This window comes from Myiozetetes cayanensis, unplaced genomic scaffold, assembly GCF_022539395.1.
Source record: "Myiozetetes cayanensis isolate MyiCay16 unplaced genomic scaffold, myiCay2020 scf3, whole genome shotgun sequence".
In the NCBI taxonomy this organism is placed as follows: Eukaryota; Metazoa; Chordata; class Aves; order Passeriformes; family Tyrannidae; genus Myiozetetes; species Myiozetetes cayanensis.
In genome coordinates, this window is record NW_026087521.1 from 39144049 (window position 1) to 39170111 (window position 26063).

The 26063-nt window shown below is 37.4% G+C and overlaps 2 protein-coding genes across 5 annotated transcripts in view; one reads left to right on the top strand and one right to left on the bottom strand.

The window, feature by feature from the left end:
* The window catches only part of PPP1R12A (protein phosphatase 1 regulatory subunit 12A), a 1052766-nt gene that overhangs the window by 685566 nt on the left and 341137 nt on the right, over nt 1–26063 (bottom strand). The gene's annotated exons all lie outside the window — the stretch shown is intronic.
* The window catches only part of SYT1 (synaptotagmin 1), a 345628-nt gene that overhangs the window by 204995 nt on the left and 114570 nt on the right, over nt 1–26063 (top strand). For all 4 annotated transcript variants that reach the window (XM_050324472.1, XM_050324473.1, XM_050324471.1 and 1 more), the window contains one exon: nt 10042–10230. In XM_050324472.1, the coding sequence (XP_050180429.1) occupies nt 10059–10230 (172 nt within the window). In that variant the 5' untranslated portion in view covers nt 10042–10058. The remainder of the gene's footprint in view (nt 1–10041; nt 10231–26063) is intronic.

Genomic DNA, 26063 nt, shown 5'->3' on the forward strand with positions numbered 1-26063 from the left:
ATCATCTACAGAAATAATTACAGAACAAACAATAGTTGTACTAACAGCAGAAATCAGTGCTTATACTAACACTTTATAAACTGTCTCAGTTTAAGGTTATCAGTTGTTAAAAAAAATTTCAGATATGTGTAAGGGCATCTTTTTAAAAGATGTCTTTCCAAAACACTGTAGGGAATGCATGGTTCTTAATTTCAAATTAGGATTTTTTTTTTCTTTTCAGTAGAAAAATGTTCCAAGTTGGGAATTAATTGTCATGTAATTGATTGGTAATTTTCCCTCCTGCTGTGTGCAGAAGGCTATTGGATGATGGCATATCATTCTCAACAGGAGGAAAAAGTAGCAGTCATTATGGAACAATTAGTTCCAATTTCCACTATTTTTCTTCCACGTACTGATAAGATTTCCTTTAAAATCTATGTATAGTAGTTAACCATAAATATAAAATAATTTTTTAAAAAATATTTTAATTTTAAAAAGAAATTATTTTTAACTTAAAAAAATAATCTAAGTGTGGATGCTTCCTGTGCTCCCATGTTCTTCTTTCCTGCACCAGTAACAGTCATGAAACGGTAATTTTCATGTACCTGCAATTAACAGAACCAGTCACAATCAATCAGCTTATGTTTGTAATTTTGCATCATTTTTCCCGATTGTACCTTTGGCTATGCAGTGCTGACATGATGTGGCTGAAGAAAACCCTGAAAATTCCTTTTTACAGCATCACAATTTATGAAAACTGTGTTTTTCCCCACAAACTCATCGTCTGTTTACAAGAAAATTCTTGGACTCAAACTGTCACTGTTTGCTTTATTGACAGTGAAGTCATAACAATTGATTATTCACCTCACAGCAAGCATAGTAGCATATGCTCACCTGGGAGGAATATACCTATGATATATATAGAGAGAGAAAGATATTTGTGTACACATGGGTACTTTACATGTATCTGATTGATATCTGTGTGAAGACTACTGAGATTTTTTAAAACTAGAATGAATGTACCTGAATAGTCTGACTCTTGATTGCATAGAATTTGCAAAGCTTGATGTACAAAATTCACTTACATGTATTTTTCCCATTAGCACACTTCAGTGATGCATCTGAAAGCTTTAATGCCAAATACCAACTGTTTACATTTTTCTAAATGCCATCCATGTCATTTTATCACAGGATCTAAAAAAAAACTAGCTGAGCTGTTTCCTTCTCCCACCTACCACCAAGTAATGCAGCCCAAATTTCCTGTTTACTCTCTAATCTGCAGTAGGTTTTCAAACCAGTTGGTCTTTGAAGTTTAGATTGTAATTGCATTCATGATGCAGATGAGGAATACAATTGTACTATGTTCTCCTTGATTTCCTAACTTTTTAATACTGCAGATGTAATGGGGTGAAAACACTCAGTGGTGAAGTTAAATGTGATCCTAATTAAATTCAGCATATATGACTGAATATATCTAGAGACCAGATCCTGTTCTGAAAGAAGGTGTGATTTTTATATAATTTTTATATAATCACTTGTCAGAGTAGAATCACACTCTGAGGTGTCAATTATTTCACAACCTAAGTCCAAGACTGAACTAATCTGTGAGGTAACCCTGAACTGCACATCTCAGTTCCCCATATTTGGTTCCTTAGTACATGCACCATCCTGTTCGTTTCTAATCAGTTTTACTAACCCCATGGTTACTGACTGCAGAAATTGGGACATAGAAGAAATACCAATAACAGGAAAATTCAAAGGGCAAATACTGAATTTAGGGCTATGCCAAAGCAAGAATATTAATGGCATTTTTCTGTATTATTTTACAATTTCTGTTCTGTTGTTTTGTACAAATTTTACATCATTATAGTTAATCTCTGTGGCACTTTACTAGTTTATAGGCTTTATTAGAACCATTGGTTGGACAAGAGCCAAATACATGAATATAAATTGATTTTATGCAATGTACACAACAAGAAATTTATTGATATAAATGGCTTCATTATTTGTAGGATTACACTTATTTTGGAACAGCTAGAACTCTCTGTGGACTGTATTAGAATTACATGCTTAAAGTCAGGTGAAAACTAATTTTTATATGAATTCTTTTGTCTTTCACTGCTATATAAAGGAAATCTCGAAGTAAGTACCAGGGGAGTAAAAATGCAGATTGCAGCTTTAGGAAACAAGATGCAAGTGTGAAAGATGACAGAATACTCACGTGGGAGGAAATTACTGTAGTTTCTTTCTTTCCCTTATTTCTATTAATAACTAGCTATGCTCAAGGACCTCAGACATTTTGAGGCAGCACTTGCAGTAGTAGAGGAAGACAGAGGGTTTAAATTATACATATTAGGATACTTTGACAGGTAACCTCACTGCTGCTGAAACATGACAACAACATCAACATCCAGAGATACAGGGCTGTCTCTAGCCCCATTACCTCTAAATATCAAAAGAGATACATGACTAAGAAATATCATATACTTATGGAAAATAAAAGTTTCAGACCATGGTGAGGAAAACAAGCATTTTTATAGTGGAACTATGCAAGGAGCTCACCACTCTTGACTCACAACAACACTCTTTGCAATGTGACCTAACAGACATGTTTGTAAGCTGCTGTGACTTCTCTGGCTCCTGGGTGCTCTTCTGCATTGCAGGAGCAGAAGTTTGAAGTGGGGTTAAAAAAATTATGGCTTTTAGATGGAAAGGAAATAGTATTCACTGTTCTCATTTAAATTAACAGCAGTCTTATAAACATCTTAAGGACTGAGTCTGAAAATATTTTGCATAGCTTGGTGCTGCAAAAGATAGGGTGATTAGCTGTTCATAGATTAGATATCAGACTCTGTTTCTTTCTGAAAATTTGAGGCAAAGTTTCTCTTCCACAGACTGCAATGTGAGATATTTCAGAGCCCTATATGTTGAACAGTTGTGCCATATTTAATAAATGGGCAAGCAGGAAGCTGAGAGAGAAGCATGCAGATTGTACCATAGACTGAAGAATTTGTCTTTGGTGTTCACAGTGTCCATATCCTTCCCAAAATAGTCAGATAGTTTGCTGTCATCTGGGCAGATTGTTTTCTGTGACATTATATGCTTAGCTTTGAAACATGCTTAGTCATGAAATGGTACATTGTAATGATTTCAATTAAATAAAATGCTTTTATCGTGACAGAGAACTGTCAGCTATCCTGTGCTAATTCTACATATTTTCTAGGTTTTATCAGGTATACTAAAGAAGTGAATTAGGGTAAGAAGAGTACAGATAGACTTGGCTATTATTTGGATATAACTCATACTCAAGTAATACATTTTCAGTGTGCATGTTAGACTGTAAATCTTACAATATTTCATTTTCTCATGAGAATTAACTTACATTAGGCCATCAAGTTATTGTCTCTCATTTGTTTTTCTAAAAATATTTGTTCCTATTTTAAGTAAATTCTGGAGACTGATACAGAGCTCATGTCTAATAATGGGAAGATTCGTTGCCTGATCCAGGACTGTGCTGCAGATAACTCGATCTAGCTTGCTGTTTACCCTCAAAACTAAAAGTTTTTACTAACTGTCAAAAAGTATTTCTGCCAAGCTCTCCTCTCTACTGCCTTGGGGTTGCAGTACTTCTGCCTGACTTGATATGTGATGCTGGTTTTCCCCCACACTTTCTTAAAATTGGGCTCAGATGTGTCCCCCTCATCCCTCCTGACTCTCCACCTCACGATCCTCTTCCTGTCTGCAACACCATGCTCCTACAGCCTGCTGAGCACCAGAACAAGTGATACTCCTTTGGCAGGACACAACCATGAACATTTATAAAAACGGAGCAATAGTAAAGCAGCCATTAGCTTTTGGAGAGAGATTTAGCTGCTATATCTTGTTCATTCAGTCAAGCCACTGTAACTGTTGGTATGGTGTTAGGAGCAAGCATTGGAAAGAAGTTTTAAAGAGCTGATGTACAGGTGGCATCTGGAAAGTGTCAGTTCATGTTTCACATATGGCAGCAGAAGAAATGTCTTTCTTCCACTGAGAGAGATGCAGGGGTGACTGTGGAACGGGGTGGGGATGTTGCTGGAACATTTCCTGTGCATTGGTAGAAGCAGAGAGGACACCTGAATTTCCCCACCAATGTTCTTCATCAGAACATTTTTCCCCATGAACTGTTGGGCATTTTATGTACCTTCTCTAAAGCACTACTAAATCTGGATTGCATTGTAAGCCTTTGTGGAAGTCATGAAAAGGCTATTTTGTTACAATTTTTCCCATGACCTTCCATTCTTCTGAAAATGTAGAGACCCATCTTTATAAAAAACCAAGAAAGTCTCTTTTCTGAGTTTGTCTTTTTGAAATAACTGTCCATTACTGACGCTAGAAAGATAACATATTTCATTAATAGGAAGATGAATGAGAAAAAATGTATTATTAACATCCCAGAATGCTTACATCTAGGAAGAGATCATTTATTGAAGATATCTTTAGACATTTGGCTAATGTTTCCATCTTCCTAATGACGAATTAATTTCATCAAAAACACTCTAATGAAACAGGGTAAATTTTCTGTGTGATGCAAACCTTTCTCTGGTAATACTGCATACTTCCCCTGGATATACCAGCGCTGAAAGGTAATAGTTTCTTTCTCTTTGAGTGCTCAGGAGCTGGAAGCAAAAATGACTGAAAAACACAACTGTGTGATTTTTCTTCTTTCTTGGATAAGTTTTGTGATTATATTACATCTATTACATTGGCTGTAACTGCTGAGGTGAACATGTTTTGGATGCTGAAAAGATAAGCTGTCTGGGAAATACCATTTAAGAGTATAGATTCCAATTTACAACTTTGCAAGCATCTTGAGGTACAGTCACTAGCTCTACTGTAGTTCCAGCATTAAATGTTGAAAGAATGGTGACAATTACTTCTGAAAACTTAAACAATTACTATAGCAACACTATATTTCTATGTTTTTAATAATTTCATTACTTTCAATTTTTAGTATGGCAAAAGAAGAGGGACAGTGAGGTAAAAGGACACTTTCAGGAAAATTTCTTATTGAGTGGAAATTATTTATTTGGTCAGCATGGGATGTCTGACCTATTTGGTGTCTCACTCCACTCAGTTTGTATTCAGCAGATAAGAGGAAAGAGCAAAAATAAATTGTCTGAAAACCACCATGAAGAAGGAATATCACTAATTTTATATCTATGGGATTATGTATTCACCAAGTCCTTTAGCAGCTGCTATGGTACACCTGCTGTAATTTAACCACATAGAAACACACACATTAACTTGGCTGCCCTTTGGGGTTTTATTGTTTTTCTGTTTTTGGTAAGTCTATCATAAATCTCCTCGTGATTTTCCAGAAGATGATACACTACTCCTGAGTTTTGCTCATTCCAAAAAAATCCCACTTTCATGTGATTCACTGTGAACATCCCACAGGGTTCTCATTAACTTTCTGACTATTCAGTTTGGGGTTTTCTTTAATTAAAACAAGTAAAAATTTTCCATGGGATTAGTCTTCCCAAGTTATCCACATCTTACTTTGCATATACCAGAATGTTTGTGGAGAGACTGTTGCCCTTTGAACACATTCTTTCAACTCTGATTTCCAGAGTTCACTCCATGTTCTGTAATCATCCGTGTCCGAAGTCTTATTCCTCTTTACCCCTCTCTTAAGAGTAGTTGCTACTTTGCTACACCCTTAAGAGTTGCTTTCTAATGGGACTCTCACCATCAGGATCCATACCAACATCCTAAGGTAAATACTTTGTATCTCCATTAACGAAATCTCTTGCTTCTTACAAATCTCCAGAGTGCATATGTATATTAGCCAAACCCTTCATTTTTAGAGGACGTTATGTAGAAATTTGAGCTGATAATTCACATTTGTCAGAGGTGTTCTTGAATAGGAAACAGTAAAACTCTAAATGCCTGATCTCCTTAAGGGTTCAACTCTGCATTTTCAGTGAATGCTTACCTACTTCTGCATAGAGACAAGCATTGCCTTGAAGTATTTGATGTATTTGTTCATTGTTTTGCTTTACATGTCTTATAATGGTTATATGGCACTATATATGGGCAGTGGTATGCCAAAGAATTGGCATGCTCAGGAAATATAGTCTATAGTGTGGTTTATAAAAGCATTTAAATTAAATTGTACTGTTATTTATGATTACAAATCTACTCTTATTTATGACTGGACAGTTGCATATGAAACATGTCACTTCTCATACATACCACTAAAACATTGTAATGACCATTGAACTGGAAATCGTAGTTGAATTCTATGACATTTCATTTTTTAACCTATAAGAAATTTTTTCTTGCAACTACCATTTCATAAATGGAAGATAATCTGCTAATGATTTGTAGATCTTTACCTTCAGAGATGCATTGCAGCATTCAAGTAACCCCTTTTTTTCTTTTTTTTTTTTGTAAAAGGCCAATTTAAATCTAATTATTCTGTATTCTGCAGACTCTAATAATACCACAGTGTTTATACTATTTCTGTGGAAAGCTGCAGCATTACAATAACAGAAGCCATCAGATATTATAAGCAAGTAGGCATGTACTCTTAAAAAATTCTTTTCTGCAGAAAGCTTTTTCTGAATCAAGACTCTTTTTCAACCCCTTCACACCTATTGGAAATATCAAGATAGTGTCATTGGTGTGTAAAGGTCAAAGTTTCTGTAGCAAGTCTCAAACCCATTTGTGCATGCCTCATTAGATGTAGTGACCTCTAACTGCACTACAGACTACTGAGGATTGTTCCTGAAAATCACAGGAATACTCTGTTTTCTTGGGGTTTCCTTCTTTTGGGTAAATGAAAGTGTAATGCTTCAAACTTGTTCTCTGAATATATTTTCAAAATACAGTTCCAAAACTGGAAGCAAATAAATTACATTTGCCTTAATTTTTAATTAGCTGAAAGTCATCACTGCAAATTGTGTCTTCCATTACAAAATAAAATAGTCAACTGCCAGGCCTGAAATAATTAAGCAATATATTATAATTAAGCAATTTAATTTTGATTTAATTATGATATATCATACAACTTTTCTTCTGATTTAAGTGACATTCATTGACAAAATATTATAATATAAAACAGAGCTAGTGTTTACAGCTGATGATTCTGCGTATTTTACTTCTTAGTATTTGGCATTCATCAGAGCATATGGAAAAAGTCTTCTAGTCTGGAATATCTGGCACATTATTTCATACTACCCAAATTACGTACTACATATTTTTCCCAATTGTCATTTTGTGAGGCAAGTGGGGAAGTCATTGCAGACATCGGGCTTGAGCCAAAGTTCATGGATATTAACTGGAATCTTTCCACTGATTTCAGTCTGCTTTTGACAGAGAGCTGGTCCCATGTTGTTACAGGGAAGTAGTTAAGACCACATGCTTATAAAATATTTATGGAGCTGGATCGTATACATATTCTGTGTCAACATCAACATGATTTTATATTAGGCTAGAGACTGTGAGGGCAAAGGCAGAAGTGATGGGCAGGCTAGGAAAACTGCTTCATTCAGTGCTGCATCAATAAAATTGCCGCAAAATATCCACCAAATTGCTTCTTCGGAACAAGGCCGACCTCCTATTTTGTTAAAATCTTTTTCATCATACTGGAGAATGGCTTTGTATTCCAGCCCACACTTGTGTGCAAACCACTGTTTAATGACAAGAATGGTGAGGATGATTTCAGAAGATTCATTCTGCCTACAATCAGGTCTGCGCCTGCATGTCTTCATGACTGCGGACTTGTAGAACTAAAGTGGAAGGACAAAAAGCCAATTCTCATCTTGATTTAGTGATTTGAGCACTCTCAGCAACATCCATGAAAACAGTCAAGAAAGCTCATGATTCATCATATTGTGTGCAGTCAGATGATCTTATGCCCTTTGATTTTGATGTGTTGCCTTTTATTCCTATGTTGATGTTTAAATTTCTCAGGAAAAGGTCAAAGGCCAAATGTCTTAGGGGCTGAGAGCAATTGTACACGCAGAAAAATAATGAATGCTTGTTCTCTCAAGTCCTTTCTCCCTCTGGTTTTCTGAAGAAAAATGAAATGTTTATTCAGATCAGTGATATTTAGGATGCAGCAGAAAATCAGAACAATGTTTTCAGAACCTATATGAACATTTCAGCTACCCTTCCTGTGATGCTGAAATTTTTTTGTACGTTGTCTTCTCACCTTCACCCCTTGGCTCAAAATTCCTTGCTTTGTAACTGTTGTGAGTTGACCCTGACTGGACAGGGAGTGCTTATCAAAACTGCTCTATCCCTCCTTTCCTCAGCTGGGCAGGGGAGAGAAAATACAAGCAAAGGCTCCTGGATCAAGATAAGGACAGGGAGAGATCACTCACCCATTACTGTCACAGTCAAAACGTACATGGGGATATTAGCTTAATTTATTGCTAATCAAATCAGAGTAGGGTAATGAGAAATGAAATCAAATCTTGAAACACCTTCCTCCTACCCCTCTCTTCTTCCAGGTCTTAACTTCACTCTTGATTTTCTCTACCTCCTGCCCTCCAGCAGCACAGGGGTACGGGGAATGTAGGCTGGGGTCAGTCTGTGACAGATTGTCTCTGCCACTTCCTCCTCCTTAGGGGAGGGCTCCTCACATTCTTCCACTGCTCCAGCATGGGGTCCCTCCCACAGGAGACACAAACTTTTTCAATGTGAGTCCTTCCCAAGTGGTGTAGTTCTTCACAAACTGTTCCAGCATGAGTCCCTTCCATAGGCTGCAGTCCTTAGAACAGATTGCTTCAGCATGGGTCCTCTGCGGGGTCACAAGTCACAGCCCCCTTCAGGCATCCACCTACTCCTGTGCTGGGTCCTCCACATGCTTCAGGTGCTCCACCATGGTCCACTGTGGACCTCCATGGACTGCAGTGGGACAGTCTACCCCAGCAGAGGCTGCACCGTGGGCTGCAGGGGAACCTCTGCTCCAGCAGCTGGAGCACCTCTTCCACCTCCTTCCTCACTGAGCTGGGTGTCAGCACGGCTGTTCCTCTCATATATTCTAACTCCTCTCTCCTGGTAGCTGTTATGCAGCAGCTTTTCCCCTTCCTAAGTCTGTTATCCCAGAGGCGCTACCACCATCACTGATGGGCTTGGCCTTGGCCAGTGGCAGCTCCGTCATGGGCCTGGCTGGTATTGGCTCTGTTGCAAATGGAGGAAGCTTCTGGCAGCTTCTCACAGAAGGCACCCAGTAGACACCCTGCTACCAAAATCTAGCCATGGAAAACCAACACAGTAATGTATGTTCAAATAAATGTTTTCCAAAATGCCCATTAAATGACATGACATTAAAAATATGTTGATGCGGGATTGTGCTTGTGACAGCCTGATAGATACTTCAAAATGGCTGCATTTACACACTGCAGATGTTGTATTTTCATGAATACACCAAGACGTGAATAATTTAAGAGAATATTGTCAGTAGCAAGTGTCACATGAAATAACTGGAAGGAAAATTGTCTTCACTAAGTGAAGACTAAAATGGATGCAAATCAATTTTTATTTAATATGCAGCTCTTAAATAGGAAACAATAGGTTATTACTTTTCACAGGAAACCTCAAACTGTTTTTTTTATGTCCTTATCACTTCATTTATTTTTTATATAGAAACTTGGACCATGATCCACACCTCTGTAACTCTCATAGAAAAATAATTCTGTAAATACATTGAAATTTGCACATAGGAAGCAGTTATTACCCAATTTGCTTATATTTTCAAATTGAAGACCAAAAGTAAATCTGCATGAGAGTTTTACAGGAATTATGAGTCTCAAATTTAGCAGTTCCAAAATGCAACACGATTAGAGAAGTGCTCTGAGCAATAAAATTATTCTGGCTGAAGTTAACCCTGCAAAAGACTTTCCTCTTTTGTCTAGTAAATATTTTATGAAGAACATGAAACTATATGCAAATACAGTCATATTTACCCAGTAAGCATGAGCACCTATTTAGTCATTTATTGATGAGATATACATTTCAATTATATTACCTTTTGGTTTTCTGTTGTGTTTTTTTTTTTTATTCCAACAGCTTTTTCAGAGGTGAAAATGGTGAGTGAAAGTCATCATGAGGCCCTGGCAGCACCGCCAGCGACCACAGTAGCAGCAGCCCCTCCAAGTAATGTCACTGAGCCAGCCAGTCCAGGAGGAGGGGGAGGAAAAGAAGATGCGTTTTCTAAGCTAAAAGAGAAGTTCATGAATGAATTGAACAAAATTCCACGTAAGTAAAACTTGATTGATTAAAAAACTTCTGTTGGCAGACTAGATTTAACTTGACATTTTTCTTCTTTGACGTTTATATAGATAGCATACTAAATGTTTTCTAGTCAAAGCTAGAAAACTCAGAAGGTAATCCTGGTATTGTAAGCTCCTCAAAATTGATTTTAGTAGAAAAAATAGGGTCCAACTCATATGAAATTTGTGTCTATTCTTGATATGTCAGACTATCTTGATAAATTTTACTGATTAGTTACTGCTGAATCATTAAAACTGAAACTGCAGAACTTCACAGTGGCTCTGGGACCAATAAGCAAAATACTTCCTAACAGTAAGCTTAAGGTTTCATGTTTATCACAGGTGTGTGTGGACATAGTACCTTAATGCAATATTTGGCCAGAACTTATAAATATTGAGAAAACAAGAGAACTTTGTATCTTTGGGGATTAGAAAATGCAGGAAAAAAATGGAAAATGGCTTTTTAACAAGAAAATAGCTAATACACGATAATGTACGAAGATAGCTATGCTTTTCCCACTCAGTAATTCTAGATCAGCCACTGAACACTGCTTGGACGAGTCCATGTACCTATGCAGAATACTTTAAAAGTACCAGTATGTATTTCTGTGAAATAGAACTAAAGTCAGCAGGGTTCTTCTGGTCTGTGCTAGAAAGTATAGATTCAAAGTTGAGGCTTCAATTTGTTCACATTTGTAAAAAATATACAAGCATTAGCTTTGAACTGTTGTTTATGATAAGACTAGGGTTCTTGAACCTGTCTGGTATGTATTTGATGCTATATATTGGTATCAAATATAGAACTTACTCAACATTGTAATGGCATTTCAAATAATAAAAAAAAAATCCTTTTAATTACTGACTGAAAAATTACCTTATTCCACAAGTAGATAATTTTGGCACTTTTGTAGACACGAAGGTGAAGGCTGTGTGTGCATGTCTGTTTTAATAGCAGGCATTAGAGAGTAATTCAATTTCAATAATTTTATTGCTTCAGACGAATAAGTAAATGTAAGATATTTTCAGGGAAGTATTTTAACAGATGTAAGAATTTTCATTTTTAGAAGGTTGTAATTTCTGTAAAGTTTGTTCTGTGACTGATAAAGACAGATAACAAGTTAGAATATTAATCGATTTTTTAATCTCTGAAATGGATCTTAGCAATATGGCAGATGCAGTTTTTGCAAAATTGATAGCAAACAGCTTGGCTCTGTCACTTGAAATTCTCACTTGCAAGAATAGAGGTGTTACAGTGGTAAGAAGTCCATATGTCATTATTTTCGTGATCTGCACAGTCCAGTGCAGATCATAATGAAATGAAATTGCCTGATGATGTCATGGGAAAGCAAAACTTTAAGAATAAAAATAAAATAAAAAAATAAATAAATAAATTAAAAAATAAAAAGGAAAAAAAGGCAAGACACTGAGGGAGAAACAGCATTTGAAACATTAGACTTTTACTTAGTCTTTTATTTTTAAACTTTGATTTTAACAGAGCAAAGGCATGAATGGTTTCCAGTATGTTCCAGAGGAACTCTATAATTTGTAGGTCTAGGTAAAGGTCTGTAGATAGAGAGGAACTTCAAATGCACTGCTGCATAATTTTTTAATTTAAAACAGTGAAAACAAGTGGAAAGTTCAATCTGGATAATCTTTTCAAGTCAGACTAACTCAAACTTTTATTTTCTGTTCATGAAATTAAAAAAACTGAAACTGTTACATAATGAAAATAATTACTTAGAAAAGTATACTAGACCATATGACAAGTCTTGTTTCTTAATACAATATAGTGTCTCTAAAATATGGCACCTTATACTGATAGTGAGACAAAAAAGACGTTGCCTCCATGTCAGAAATCTGATCTCTTATCCAAGATCATGCAGTAATGTTGCGGTGGAGTTATGAACCTGCAGTAGTCAAAAATCCCATGCCAATCATCTGCTCTTATTCTAAAGGCTACAGATGTGATTGGATCTTCCCAGGATCTCCATCAAATACCAGGACTGTTTAACATGACTATATTGAGAGGGTTTTGCCATTTCAAGAAGAAGTTGAATGTTCATTGTACTACAAAGGGCAAACAACTTGTGTGTTTTGTTCTATTTTTTTTAAAATTAATTATGAATCAGTGCCATTGACATGTTGAAGCATTCTATATTCCAAATAACTTTTCTTTTCCCCATTTTCCTCAGTAATAAATAGTACATGAATGTACTGTATTACATACAGGTCTGTATGTATTTTTCATTTATAAGCTAACATAAACCAAGTAAGTTTAAGTAGGCTGTCTACAAAATATTGGGGGCAGGATGGAAGAGGAGACCTTATTTCCCTTTTGTAAGATTACAGCATTTCCTTATGATTTGTTCAATTTATGTCAGTGGGGAGTTGTCAGCAAGGTGTCTCCAGCCTATTATAAAGCTGAGGATTTAATTGTGGTAGAAAAGTTGTCAGACCTTACCTCTTACAGCTGGCTGCAAATTTTTTTGAGACTCTCTCTTAAAACAGCAAAATGTAAATTAGTTCCAACTAAATAATTTTTACAGTGCCTTTCTGGGAATTTCTTGCTGTGGGAGAGAGAAGAAATATGGTGCATGGGCCCCATGGGGGCAGCACAGATGCTTGGGTCTTAGAACACTTCCAAGACCATAGACCAGGTTTTTCCTCTGGTACATTCAAACTGTAAGACTTGAGTCTTACACATGGCAGAGGAATGCCTTAGTCAGCAGATTCTCTGATCTTTGCAGATCAGTGTCAAGCCTGTTTTCTAGTTCAAGTGCTTTTTATAATTTAAAATTTCCAAAGGTCTCGTGTTCATCCCCACATGAGAAGGAAGGCTTTGAATCTCAGTACTTACTGTGAGAGGATTTTTTTTCAGTGCTCTGTTGCTTATGTGCAAGAGATAAATAATTAAATGTTTTAGTTGCCTCTGCCTAAGATGTCTGCAGATGGAAAATAAGCCATCATGATTTAATGGATGTATAATAGGATAGAATGTACCCTTGTGAAAAAGCTCACCTGCCGTCAACTTGGTTTGAGTGCTAAAAAGCCAGGCCATAGTAGGGCTGAATAAATATTCCTTCCATGTAGTTTATAATAGAACATTCATTTTTCTTAAATAATATGTTTTGTAGAACACACCAAAGTCAGAAGTTGAATAGTCTAGACATACTAACTAACTAAAATATCAGGATTCCCATTAAGAGGTCACTTTGCAAACCTACAAGATAGGGTCAGTGTAATTTAAATTATACATTGATTTGTATCTCTTTAAAATAGAACATACACCACATTTTGTTGCAGTAGAGTGTAGACTTCCAAAAGCACACAAATGATTCAGAATGGTGATGTCCTAACATACCTTTCACTCTGGATAAAGCAAATGCGATACTTTTATTACAGTGAGTCATACAATTAAAGTGCAAGAATCCTGTAAGTTACTGAGGCATAACTGTGAGGAATTTTTTTCTCTGCTATGTAAATTTCTGCATTTTGGTTGTGTCTGATTTGCATAATCACTGTACAGTTGTTTTTCTGTAACTGCACTGTGTATAAAAGTCACTTTAACTTAATTGGTTCTTATACTTTCTATCCCTATTTATCTTTAATCTGCAGAATTTTTAAGCTGTTTACCAGAAGGCAAAAAAAGGAACCATCACTGCTTTTATGCTTTGCATCTTAAATGTAGTAAATTCAATACGTAAAAAGAGGGGCAAAATAAAGCAGATAAAACATCACTTACTCATCTGAAAACAAAATTGCATGAAAATACTTTATAAGATATATCGATTCTTTTCTTCCTCCCTCTCACTACTCTGGGTCTTTGTCTACAGACTAGGAAAATATCAGCCATACATTTACAATAAGTGTGTTGCAGAAAGACTGTGGGAATGGCAGCAATAGCTTTTGGGTGGAGACTTTAAATGTCAAGATACTGATACTAAACATGCACAAATAAAACTTGACATTAATCAAAGTTAGATTACTTAATAAGCATATTTTTAGAAGTAAAGTTGTTTTCTAAGGACACATTACTATATGAACAGGAGACCTTGTTCTGCCAGCAAGGTAAATAAGACAGCAAAAATGCAATAAAATTCCAGCATGCATCTGACTGAATAATGATATGCTATTAATGCATAGGGTACTGGAATATCTGTAATAGCTGAATGCCTTGGATCCAGGATACTATCAATACCTGTATAATAGGAAGAAATTGCATATTTCCAATGCTCTACATTGTAATTGGATAAAACCCTACATTTCTGTATGAACCATATTCTGAAATGTATGACTGGCTTGCAACTCCATTTGGCCTCATTAGCTGGGGCTCAAAAGCCTAAATTTGATTCATCATGTACAACTGACCAATAATTCCCCAAACCGGGAGCTCAAAACTCTGTGATAATTCAGGCTAAAACCCGATGCTGTGTACAGACTTGTTTCACATTCTGTTTACAGAGAATGGGTTTTTTCACTCTCCTTGGCTTAGTGAATAACTGTCAAAACAAAATGGGACTGAAGGCAGTAGAGAGAACTGTAATAAAAACCATAAAAATTACTGTAAGACTCAGGTCTGATTTAATACTAAATAATAATAGCTTAGTAAGCTGATGTATTGAGTTGTAGATGTATTTGGATAATTTATGAAATAAAATAATTCTAAATTTATATATTTAGCCATTTAAGTTAAAATTTCAGCATTCAGCAGTCATCCTAGACACACCTCATCACTTCTTCCTCCCTGTGGGCCTCCGCTGTTTTGCCCTTCTGCCTTTCTTGATTGATCAGCTGAGGTTACTACCTTCTATAAATGACAGTGAAGTTAATTCCTTAATTTTTCATTCCTATGTGGCATCAAGATTATCAAGGAGATACTACCAAATGATATCTGCTATTAGAAAATTGAAGATTTTGTGCATGGGGTCTTTGTGAAACTAAATTTTTATGAAGCTTGTTCATTTGCAGAAAATTAATTCCTTAGGCTTGTCCTAATGGTTCCTGGAGTACAGGTATCACTGAAACATGGATTAGAGGGCACATCCTTTTCTAAGTTCATAAAAAAGAAGCAAAATGCTGATAATAGAATGATTTCAGATTTAAAACCTGATTAATAGAGTAGACATACCGTAAAGTCAGAAAAACGTTTGCAGCAATAGCTATTATTTATAATTCCACAGAACATATTAGTGTTAGTCATTGTCTAAAATCTTAGGTTGGCTGGAAAAAAATTGAGTCTCTGCTTCAGATATCATCTTGATTAGTAGCTAACTGCCTGCAGAAATGAGGACTGTGTATACACATATTCACATATATATATATATACACACACACATAAATTTGTGAAACAATAAGTAGAGTTCTCAGCTTAGGAACATTCTGACATTGGCAAGCTCTATTAAGGCAAAGAACATTTGTAAGGCGAGATTTAGGGGAAAACAGAAGTTCTTCAGGAAGGTCTGAAGAACAGTGCTAGAGGAAGTGGGACAGCATAAATTCAAGTCTTCTTGTTGCCCTTCCTTCATCAAATCATTGGCAGTTACTCATTCCAAGCAAATACATGCAGCTTTACACTGGGGAAGAAACAGGGAAATTTACAAATAAGGATTTATTTTGAAATAAGCACAGAACAAGCACAAGGTAGTGCTATTGCAGTACAATATTAGAGGGGAGGAAACCATTATTTCTAAATATAGCAATTTAAATGCAAATCTCAGGCTTCTTTGTTTTCTCCCTGAACCCCCCAGTCCCAGAGTGCAGTGATTACAAGAGAATTTCATCATCTTTTTCATTAAATAGAAGTTTCTAGATCTCCTGTTGGTAAAGAAAAGCTTAAAAATACTGCCCACACATGTCCAGAAGACACAAATATCATAAGACAAAACAATTCAATTCTGTTATTTTAGAAACTCATAATGTGAAAATGCTGTCATTATTTTTAGGGGTTCCGAATATTTTGATTGCTTTGAATTAGGAATCCTGAAAATATAGCTTTTAATTCTCAAGTGTCTAAATAGATACTGAGGGGTGGAAGAATGGAAGTGAAGTGGTTGAAAATCCTTGTCTGGAAGGAATATCATGTAGTCTCAGATCCCACCAAATTATATGCCATCGATATTTTAATGATTGACTCTGTCATGAAGATTTTATTTTTTTTACATTATTACATTTTTACAATCCATGAGTTATTTTCATATACCTTCTGATAGGCTCCCCTTAACATGTCCTGTGCTGAAACTTTTGGATCCATGACAGCTGCCAGTTTGATCCTCATACAGGACTGAGCGAGGAACCTCAGGCTGTTAGAAGTACAAGATGCTCTAGCGTGACCTTGAAGTGCTGCTGCAGACTGTAGTGGATCAGGCACTGGCAAACAGACGTGCTTGCCAGGAGGTTACATAAATCAGAATGGTTTGGGTTGCAAGGGACCTTAAAGATCATCTAGTTCCAATGCCCCAGCCATGGGCAGGGCCATAATCTCCCTCAATCAAAGCAAACTCATGCATCTGACACACTTTGGTCTGAGGAAGGACCCTATTCCTGTACTGGCTAGCATCTTGCTCCTTGGACAAGCCAAGGAAGAAAAGAGAAATCAGAAGAGCAGACTCCTACAACTTGAACCAAAGCACCAGCTGCAGCACCCTTCATTCCCAGCACAGGGAGAGCCTGTCACAGGTTAAACTCATGTCTTCTTCTGCATTAACTTGAGAATGCACTGTCCTGTCTGAAAGGAAATACTGTCTCTGAGCCAGAAGCACACTGGGAAGGTAACCTCAGTGTCAAACAGAATTATGCATTATTGATTGTATGTGTCTAAAACACCGTTTTCACAAACAGCAGTTGGTTTTGAGCTGTATAATCTGAAAGAAAGGGAAGGAGAAGCAAGTTCTCCTGTAAAATACATGATGCTGAAAACATTTCAGCAAAATATAAGAAAACAAAAAACTGTGTTCATATAAAGTTTTAAAACCAAGGAAATGAAATTCATCTATAGCAGAAACAGGGGTGAGCATCTACCTTTGTTTTGGTGATGGTGTTTTAACAAGGGATGTCAGAGTACCCCCAAGGGTCTCCTCTACCACATCCCTGTGATTATTATTTTATATGTTACAACAACTCTGGTAGGTATTTTATTGCACAATAGATATGTCAAGTTGTGCCAGTGCCTTATAAATTGAATAGAGAATTCAATTTACAAGCAGAAAACTGAACATAGTTGCTGGCTGCCTTTGAGTTTTGGGAATTTACCTTAAAATTTCATTACTTCTTGTGAGGAAAAGTGCTCTGAAATTGTGTTTAAATGCATAAAAGAAGCACAATTTTTATTAACCTTTTCCAAACTTATCTGCATATGAAGTGTCTACTGAATTACACATTATCTGTTATAGTTGTTTGTAATCTTGCTCTAAAAATGAGAGTTCATGAAATGATTGTTCTGAACTTTAAACTGAGAATAAATTTAAAGACTGATTCTCAGCAATGTACTGCATAAAAGATTAAAACCACTTATGACTATGGTTAATAGATTTGCATTTTGAAAGTATGGTTTAAAGGGGCAGTGAAAATACAGGAATTACTGTTAAGACTGATATTCCATCCTTACCTCAGCTACTTGTGCCTAGGCACTGTGGCAAGCTAGAAAATATTCTCTCATATTTTTATGAGAACCAAGAGTAGATTGTTCTGTTATTATGAGCAACTGTTGTCAGTTGGCACAGCTGAAGAACAGAATATCAGTCTTAGTTGTTATTATTAGCTATTCTGCTTAGAACTGTGTGAGTTTACTGCTGAGAATTATCCAAACTAAAGCCTTTCCTGAGGGATTATAAATATATAATTCCTCCCTTATTTTGGTTGACATATGTTTTTTAATGTGTTTAAACTCTTTTTTGAAAGAGAAAAGAAGGCCTTTACTGATAAATGAATTGTTTAAAATATCTGGTCATCAATGCCGTATTAACAAGGCGGACGAAATACTAAGCCACTGACCACCAATAGGAGCTTTCAGGAATGCTGTAGATCCATAGCATCATTTCATATATTCCTTTTATCTTTTTAGTCTTAGCTTGTATTTCATGCAAGATCTTGAATGGGTCTAGATCTGGACATTGCTGCTGCTTCCAGAACATGCAGCCACTTTGCAAGAGCTGTGGAGGTGGCCTCAAATCTTCTGAAGAAACTTGGTATGCGTAGACTTTGCTCTGACTCCATAGAAAGAAGCTGTGCTGCTGAACTTGAATAACTGCCTCATGAAGGCTGAGTTCCAGCTGGTAGCTGAACAAGCCATCTGCCTGCTCCTGTGCAGGTTTCTGAATCTGAATCTAATCTTAATTATCAACTTGAGTAAGAGCTCCCTAATTTGCTCACAGAGCCTATATCATCTGGGGGCATGTTTCAGTACTGTAGCTGGCACTGTTTTCCTGTTGCAGTCAGAGCCACCAAAATGAAAGATGAAGTTTATCATTCTAGATGAGAAAGGCATGTCTTTCTTAAAAAGGACCTCCAGAAATTACCAGGCTTTCTACACTCACCTTTTAGGAATGGGGCTCTAGAAGTTCAATTTACGAATCTAAGTTAAGTGCATTGGTTCTCTTCAGAATGACACAGAAACAGGTGGCCCAGGTTTATCCAGAAGGAAAAAACTGGTGTCTTCAATGGTACTGTTCTCACAGACTTTGATATCTAGGGAGAGCTCTAGGTTAATGTATTTTAATAGGCAGATTCACAGCCTGAAAACACTGTCCCTGGGCTTAGAGACCTGATTTCTCTCACTTTGAGAACAATTGTTTCTCTGTCTTCTGTCAAAGTACGATCTGATGAAGAGCAAGGGAACTCACAGGACCAGAGACCTCCCTCGCTGAAGGGACAGCATGTGAATTTTGCTGTGAAATGCCATTGGACAAAATGAGTAAATAAGGCTGGGTATTTAGGGCTTCTTGCTCTTAAACAAATGTCTCTATCTCACACTAGGCCACAGAATATGACCACATGAATCCTGTATTTCTCTCCTACCTGTTCCTGCAGGAAAGGCAGATCAAAGTTCATTTTCCAGCTTGATCTCTTAATTTCCTTTAGTCTCAGAAAGACCTGAGACTCAGATATTTCAGCCTGCAGTCCTTGCTGGCAGCTCCTATATTGTGAGTTTGAAGCAACCACACAAACCATTCGTTTGACATAGGGGTGGAATAGGGGTGGCGGTTCCTTGAAGAGGAAGGGAGAAGGAGTATACAAAAGCTGGTGAGCTGCCAGTTGGTTTGAAAGCCATTTTCACATGGAAAGCTTTCTTTCCCCTAGACCTGTGTCATCACCCATATATGGCTGCACCCCAATAGGGAAGTGTAGTGGGTTGACCCTGGCCAGACACCAGGTACCCACTAAAGCCACTCTATCACTCTTCCTCTGCAACTGGACAGAGGAGAGAGAAAAAAACAGCTAAAGATTCATGACTCATAAGAGCTGGAAGAGGTCACTTACTGATTACATTCATGGGCAAAACAGACCCAAAGTGGGGATATTACTTATATTTAATACTAACAGGATAAGAGCCAAAGAGTGAGAAATAAAACAGTCTTAAAAACACCTTCCCCACACCCCTTCTTCCTTCCATGTTCTCCCTCCGCTGCTCAGGAGAGGAGTCCTTACCCTGCTCCCATGGGGTCCCTCCCATGGGAGACAGTCCCTGATGGACCTCTCTGGCATGAATCCATCCCTCAGGCAGCAGTTCTTTCCAAACTGCTGTCCCGTGGATCACTTCTGCATGGGGTGCAATCCTTCTCAAATGAGCTGTACCAACATGGGTCCCCCACAGGGGCTACAAGTCCTACCTGGGAAAAACCTGCTCCAGCATGGGTTTCCTCTCCATGAGCCACAGGTTTCTGGCAGGACCCTGCTCCATCCTGGGTCTCCCAAAGGGTCACAACCTCTTTCATGCATCCACGTTCTCCAGCACAGGCTTCTCCATGGGCTGCAGGTGGGTCTCTGCACCCCAGTGGTCCCCCATGGGCTGCAGGGGCACAGCTGCCCCACCATGGGCTGCAGAGACCACAGCTCCAGTGCCTGGAGCACCTTCTCTCCCTCCTTCTGCACTGACCTTGGTGTCTATGTTGTTATTCCCATGTTCTCACTCTGCTCTTCCCCAGCTGGAATTTTTCCTCTGCACAAGAACCTTCTGTTCTTAAATACATTGTCACAGAGGCATTACTATCACTCCTAATTGTCTCGACCTTGGCCAGCAGTAGGAAGTCCATCCTGGAACCACCTGGCATTGGCTCCTTGGGACAAGGCAAGCTTCTAGCAGCTTCTAACAGAAGCCACGCTTGTAGACCACCCCCACCCACCAAAACCCAGCCACAGAAGCCACTACAGGACTAGGACAAGCATCAGATTTTTTCTTTGCTGGAAACAGTTTACAGGGAGGCAATACAATCTTACATAGTCAACAATGTTGACAATCATTTTTATACCTTTCTTACAGATACTTTTATGGTCTTTCCTTCCTTACCAGATTGCACTGAATTTTCTATTTTCCTTCTGTGTTGTTTCATTTATGTATTTATTAGCACTTTTCTTCTAGACAGAACTCACATGAAAAACTTGGCACAAGCAATATACTTGCTAACCCATCAGTCAGACTTGTTATTCTTTAGGCTTCTATCTCATGTTTCCTCCCAAACCAGCTATTCTGTCATATTTCCTAAGACTTCAGTACCCTATTGTCAGCATGCTCTAAGCTGCAATATAGCATTTCATGTCTCAGCGCTGGAGTCAGTTATTTGTAATATGCCGTGGGTGCAGATTTACGTGCAGCATGGGCAAGGGAAGGAGAACAGACAAAGATAAGGGAAGCTTACTATTCATAAATTCAACCTAGCATAGCATTTTAGATTACAGCTCAGTGATAGCAATCACTTTATAGGAAACTGTTCCGGAATACCGATTTCTAAATTCCCTTGCCTTGTGAAATATTTATTGATGAGTTTTAAGTGCTAGGACAGTGAGGTGTCCAGGATAATGGGAAGTAGTATTTTGGGTGGAGAAGACTAGTGGACAAAAAAATGTTACCTGAACTCAGGACGTAGCATTAACAATGATAACATAGCATAAAGAAATGTCAGTGTTGACTTGACAATTCTGAAACAGCCATGCATTTGTTTAACAACGATTGCATGGTACAAAAATACTCCTGCACACTGCTTTTCTTGATATGCAGGAGGAGACAAAATGGAAAAGGAAAATTATTTTCAACAATATTTTTTCTGTTCGGTTAACTGAACAGAATGCATTAACTGAAGGGTTTAAACTGTGCACCATTCTTGATTTGCAGATCTCATTTTTATTAGGAACCTGCTGACAGCTGGGCTGGCTTTGATTCTGCAGAATGCACGGATCTGTCAAAAATCACTACTACTTCTCAGAAAACCGCTGAAATTTTATGATTATAATGACAAGAAGCATTTTTATTGTGTTAAACTAAGTATTTATCCTGATAATTCCTGTTAGAAAAGGAGCAGAAAATATATCCACTTTAAAAGCAATCAAACCCTTAAATTGTGTCCCCATTACGTAAAATAGTTTGTAGTACCAAATCCCTAAAGGCATAGCAGTACTAGCTGAACCTTGTAGTGCAGGATGACTGCAAATTGGTGTACAAATTTTTTCTTGTTTTCAGATCTCTTTTCTTGACTGACCAACACCACTCCTGTAAATAACTCAAAAGGCAACAGAATTACATTCTTAACTTGATAGAGCTATGCAGGAATGACATTAGTATGCAGGCTGAGTCCAGGTACTGAAATGATACATGGCAGATTTTAAAATCTCAAACGGTTTAATCTGGTAAAGTATTTAAATACTCTAAACTCCTGAATAGTGCATTGAGTTAAATTTGTTACACACAAGTTTGGAGGATCAAAACTGTAAACACTTACTTTTCAAATATGTCTTGTAATTTACCTGATGAACTGCTACATTAATTTGTATTTTAATGTAAATTAATTTTGCTTTGATTATTTTAAAAGTTTGTAACTCTACAAGTGATGTAGTTTTAGAGATGTGTCACACACACATGTAATGCTAGTAGCAAATTTCTTTTCAGGCCTTCATAAATACCAGTATAATTATTTTACCTTCCATTTCATTTTAGTAGGCTGCTTTATGAGAGTTGTGCCTGCTTTTGTCACATGATGTATTATCACAACACACATTTTCATGATTGTTGTCAAAAAAAGAGCATTTAGGGCAGTTGTTTAGTTTAAATGATCAGCAGAGTGCTACTTTGAGATCATTTGGGATGGGGGACACACACACTGAAATTTTCCAATGGAAACCATTGGAAGAATGTAATTACCTCACTTTGGACATTAGCCAACCCTGCAAACATCTAATTTCCACAGATGTGATTGAAGTTCTTTCCATTTAGTTTAATGAGAGTTGGATGGGGCTGTAAGGCATTACAATCCTTTAGGGAAGGTCTCGGGGGATCTTTCATCACTAGAAAAGCTGAGGATGTTGGTTTTATGCTTCCCCCAAAGTACAACAGCCCTTGCATCAGCGTGTCTCCACTGCTGTTTCCTAGCATTACTGGCTCAGAGGGAAGCAGGACACCATGGTGCTGCTTTCTGTGCCTGAGAGGAATCCAGGATACTGGCAATTGATGTTGTTTAGTTTTCTTCTGGGCTTGGGTCATCCATGAGCTTTAGTGAGTTGTTCAGCTCTTCTGTGGCTGTATTGGAGTGTTGTAGCAATGAGTAGGGAGTAGATGTGATGCACCACTAATTCCTCCCTCCTTTCAGCATTGATTGGCACTGAGAAGCATCTCAAGGTCTGTGTCAGACTGTCACAGAGTTCATTGGCTGGACCCCAGCAGTGCTTTAATCCTTACAGATAAAATTACAGAATTTTTAAAATTATAGTTCCAGTGCTACTGACAGTATCTCTGTTTGGGCAGACTTCTTTGATCTTTCCCCTGCTGTCAGGGAATTATAAGGTGTTAGGAGCATGCATTGTATCAGCCCTGTATGCTAAAATGTATCAGGTTTACTAGATTAGCAAATGCTACTATGTCTCTCTTGTTTCAAAGTTGATTTTACTTTGGTTTGTTTTCTGTAAGAGGTAAAGACAAGCTGTAATGTACTTACATCAACATAGGACTTAAATGAATAAATGTTGCTGGGGTGTGCACTTACAATCCAGTTTACAAACTTAACTTACTAGACCCAGTTCTAGTAAGTCCTCATTAACATCCATATTGTGAGGATGTTTTATCACAGAAGTTTGTTATTCATAAAGCATTACCATAATGAGAGTTGGGAGCCATTAGCAGACTGAAGTGTCAGTGAGGATTCCTGATGTAGCAAAGCAATGCTGATATTCCCTTCTTACCCACAATTTTATGAGGCAAGCAAGGGGGTCTGTACTGACATTTTGGGAGCAGAGAACTGAAAGCTGTAAAATATCTCTGTTCCTGCCCTGATGCTGGGTGAACATAAAATTCTCTATTTTTAAAAAATAAGCAGTGATTCTTTCTTCTAGAAGGTGCAGCATTTGCTTCCAGCAGATAGATGACTATTAAGGACAGTCAGTATATGTCTTCACAATCATCACGTCAATAGGTCTGATATTCTGAGAATTACTATTACAGAGCATGTTGACAGGATGTATGACTTGTAAGCATTAGAGGTCACATCTGTGAACTGAAAGTAAATTATAATCAATTTGTGGCTTATATCTCCAGTTCTCACTCTCTTTCATCTGCTTCCTCTTATCCTTATTTTTTCATGGTTCCCTCATCACACAGCACCTTATTCCTCTCATTTACACCTCCTTCCTCTCCAGAAAAAAACAGTTTTGACATACTAAGACTTGCATGGAGAATACCATTACAGGAGGAAGGAGGAAAGTTAAGGCCTTTGAAATGTTTTTGACATATGGCTGAGAGGCTTAAGGCTCCCCGACAGTGCTCGTCTCTGCTCTGTTTTCCAGGCTGTCTGTCCGCCATAGGATACTTCTGATGAATAAATATAAACCAATATTTGTCTACTTTTCCCTCTACTTCACACAAAGCTTGCTAAGAAGGACTGAAAAGCCTTCAGCTAACATTTTAGCAAAGCAAAATGAATACTGATGTGTATTTTTTTAGTAGCTTCAAGACTAATGTACTGTAAAATGCACATTTTTTTTCTTGTCAGAGTGGCAGAAGTCATGAGGGTAACTGGTTTTTTGCTCAAAACTAACAGGGCTCCTGTTAGTGGTTGTTCTTTATCCCATGAATACATTGAATGTTCCTGCACTGAACCATGAACTGGAAATCTCATATCCCTGCTCAAGTGTTTTCTAACTGCTGCTAATTACTACTAGTTGGACAAGAAACATTTCTGGAAGGAGAATAGAAAAGTGTGTTGCTTATGACCCTGCAATGTCGGTGGCAGTCAGCAAAATTGTGTGTGACCTCAGATAAGGATCAACAATTGAGATAAGCCAGGATAAATTGCAGCATTGCCAAGTTTAGAGAGAAGCCAAAGGAAAATTGGTTGCAGTGCTGGCTTCCAGGAGGTTGTTCCCTAGCATGAGCTGGCTCAACTTGAAGGCGTGTGAGGCCAATTAAATAACTCCGAGCCACTTGCAAGGGGTATGTCTGTCAGAAACTGCTTTCATGAAAGAATAAAAGGGCTATCGATCAAAAGATACGGTCTTCATGTTTGCCATAGTTAAAATACTATGACTAGAGAGTTGTTTTATAAGGTTTATTTTGGAGTGGTATTTTTAACTCCTCAGTGGTTGAATCTGTAGAATCCATTACAGAGATATTGGATCTCTAAGCCATTAGTAGTGGTAAATGGCTTTTATTTTTGCTCCAGGAAAGGATTTCTTCATTCATTAAACATCACCTCTACCATGATGTGCCTGAATAAATATAACTAGCTTCACTTACATAAGTGGAGTATCCTGGGACAACACTGCCAAGATAAATTACTTATGATTTGGGATGGGTTTAATACTAGTCACAGCACAAAAAAATATTACCTTCCAAGCTTACCACATATTGCAGGTAGCAGAGACAAAAATTTTATCCTTGTTAAAGGACTATTTCACCATAACAATAAAATTTATTGGCCCATTTTTACCCGCCAGCTTCACTTCTTGTATACTATAGCGTTCCTTTATGTAACCACGACTTTGGCTCTGAAGCTCCATTGAAAAGGAATACATCCTTTTCCTTAGCTCAAGGACAGGCTCCTCCTAGCTGATTCAGGAGTTTGTGACAAGTCAGATTAGAAACAATCATCTCAAAATAAGCAGAAGTTTTCTACTGATTTCTGGAAACACTCTTTGAGATTTCACCAAGCAAACCTTAATTTTGCTGTACTGCAGAGTAATATGCTAATGTCAGCAATGAGAAAGTAAGGCAAATATTTGCAGATTTGTTTCTGAAATAATTTGGGCAAACCAATATTATTTTTCCATGGTTATTGAATTTATTAAAAAGGCAGCACAAGGTAAAGATTCAAATTTTATTGATCATTTTGCTCACTAATATAGTTGACTTTGAACTCAAGAAGTTAGAAACTTTGCATCAGATATCCTATGTTGTTTTTAAAAATAATTTCTATCTTACTGTATCTTGTATCTTATCTGGTTTTTACCATATAAAAATTACCATTCTGTGTTTGTGGTGGCTTAAATCTCTGTGCTGATTTAAAGACAATTAACAGGTGGCTGAGGCATAGTAAAGCCTTCATATGTTATAAAAGCAGGTTGTCCTATGAATACTCTCCATTGAGTGAACACAAAAGAAATGTGAGATCAAAGTAATACAAGAGT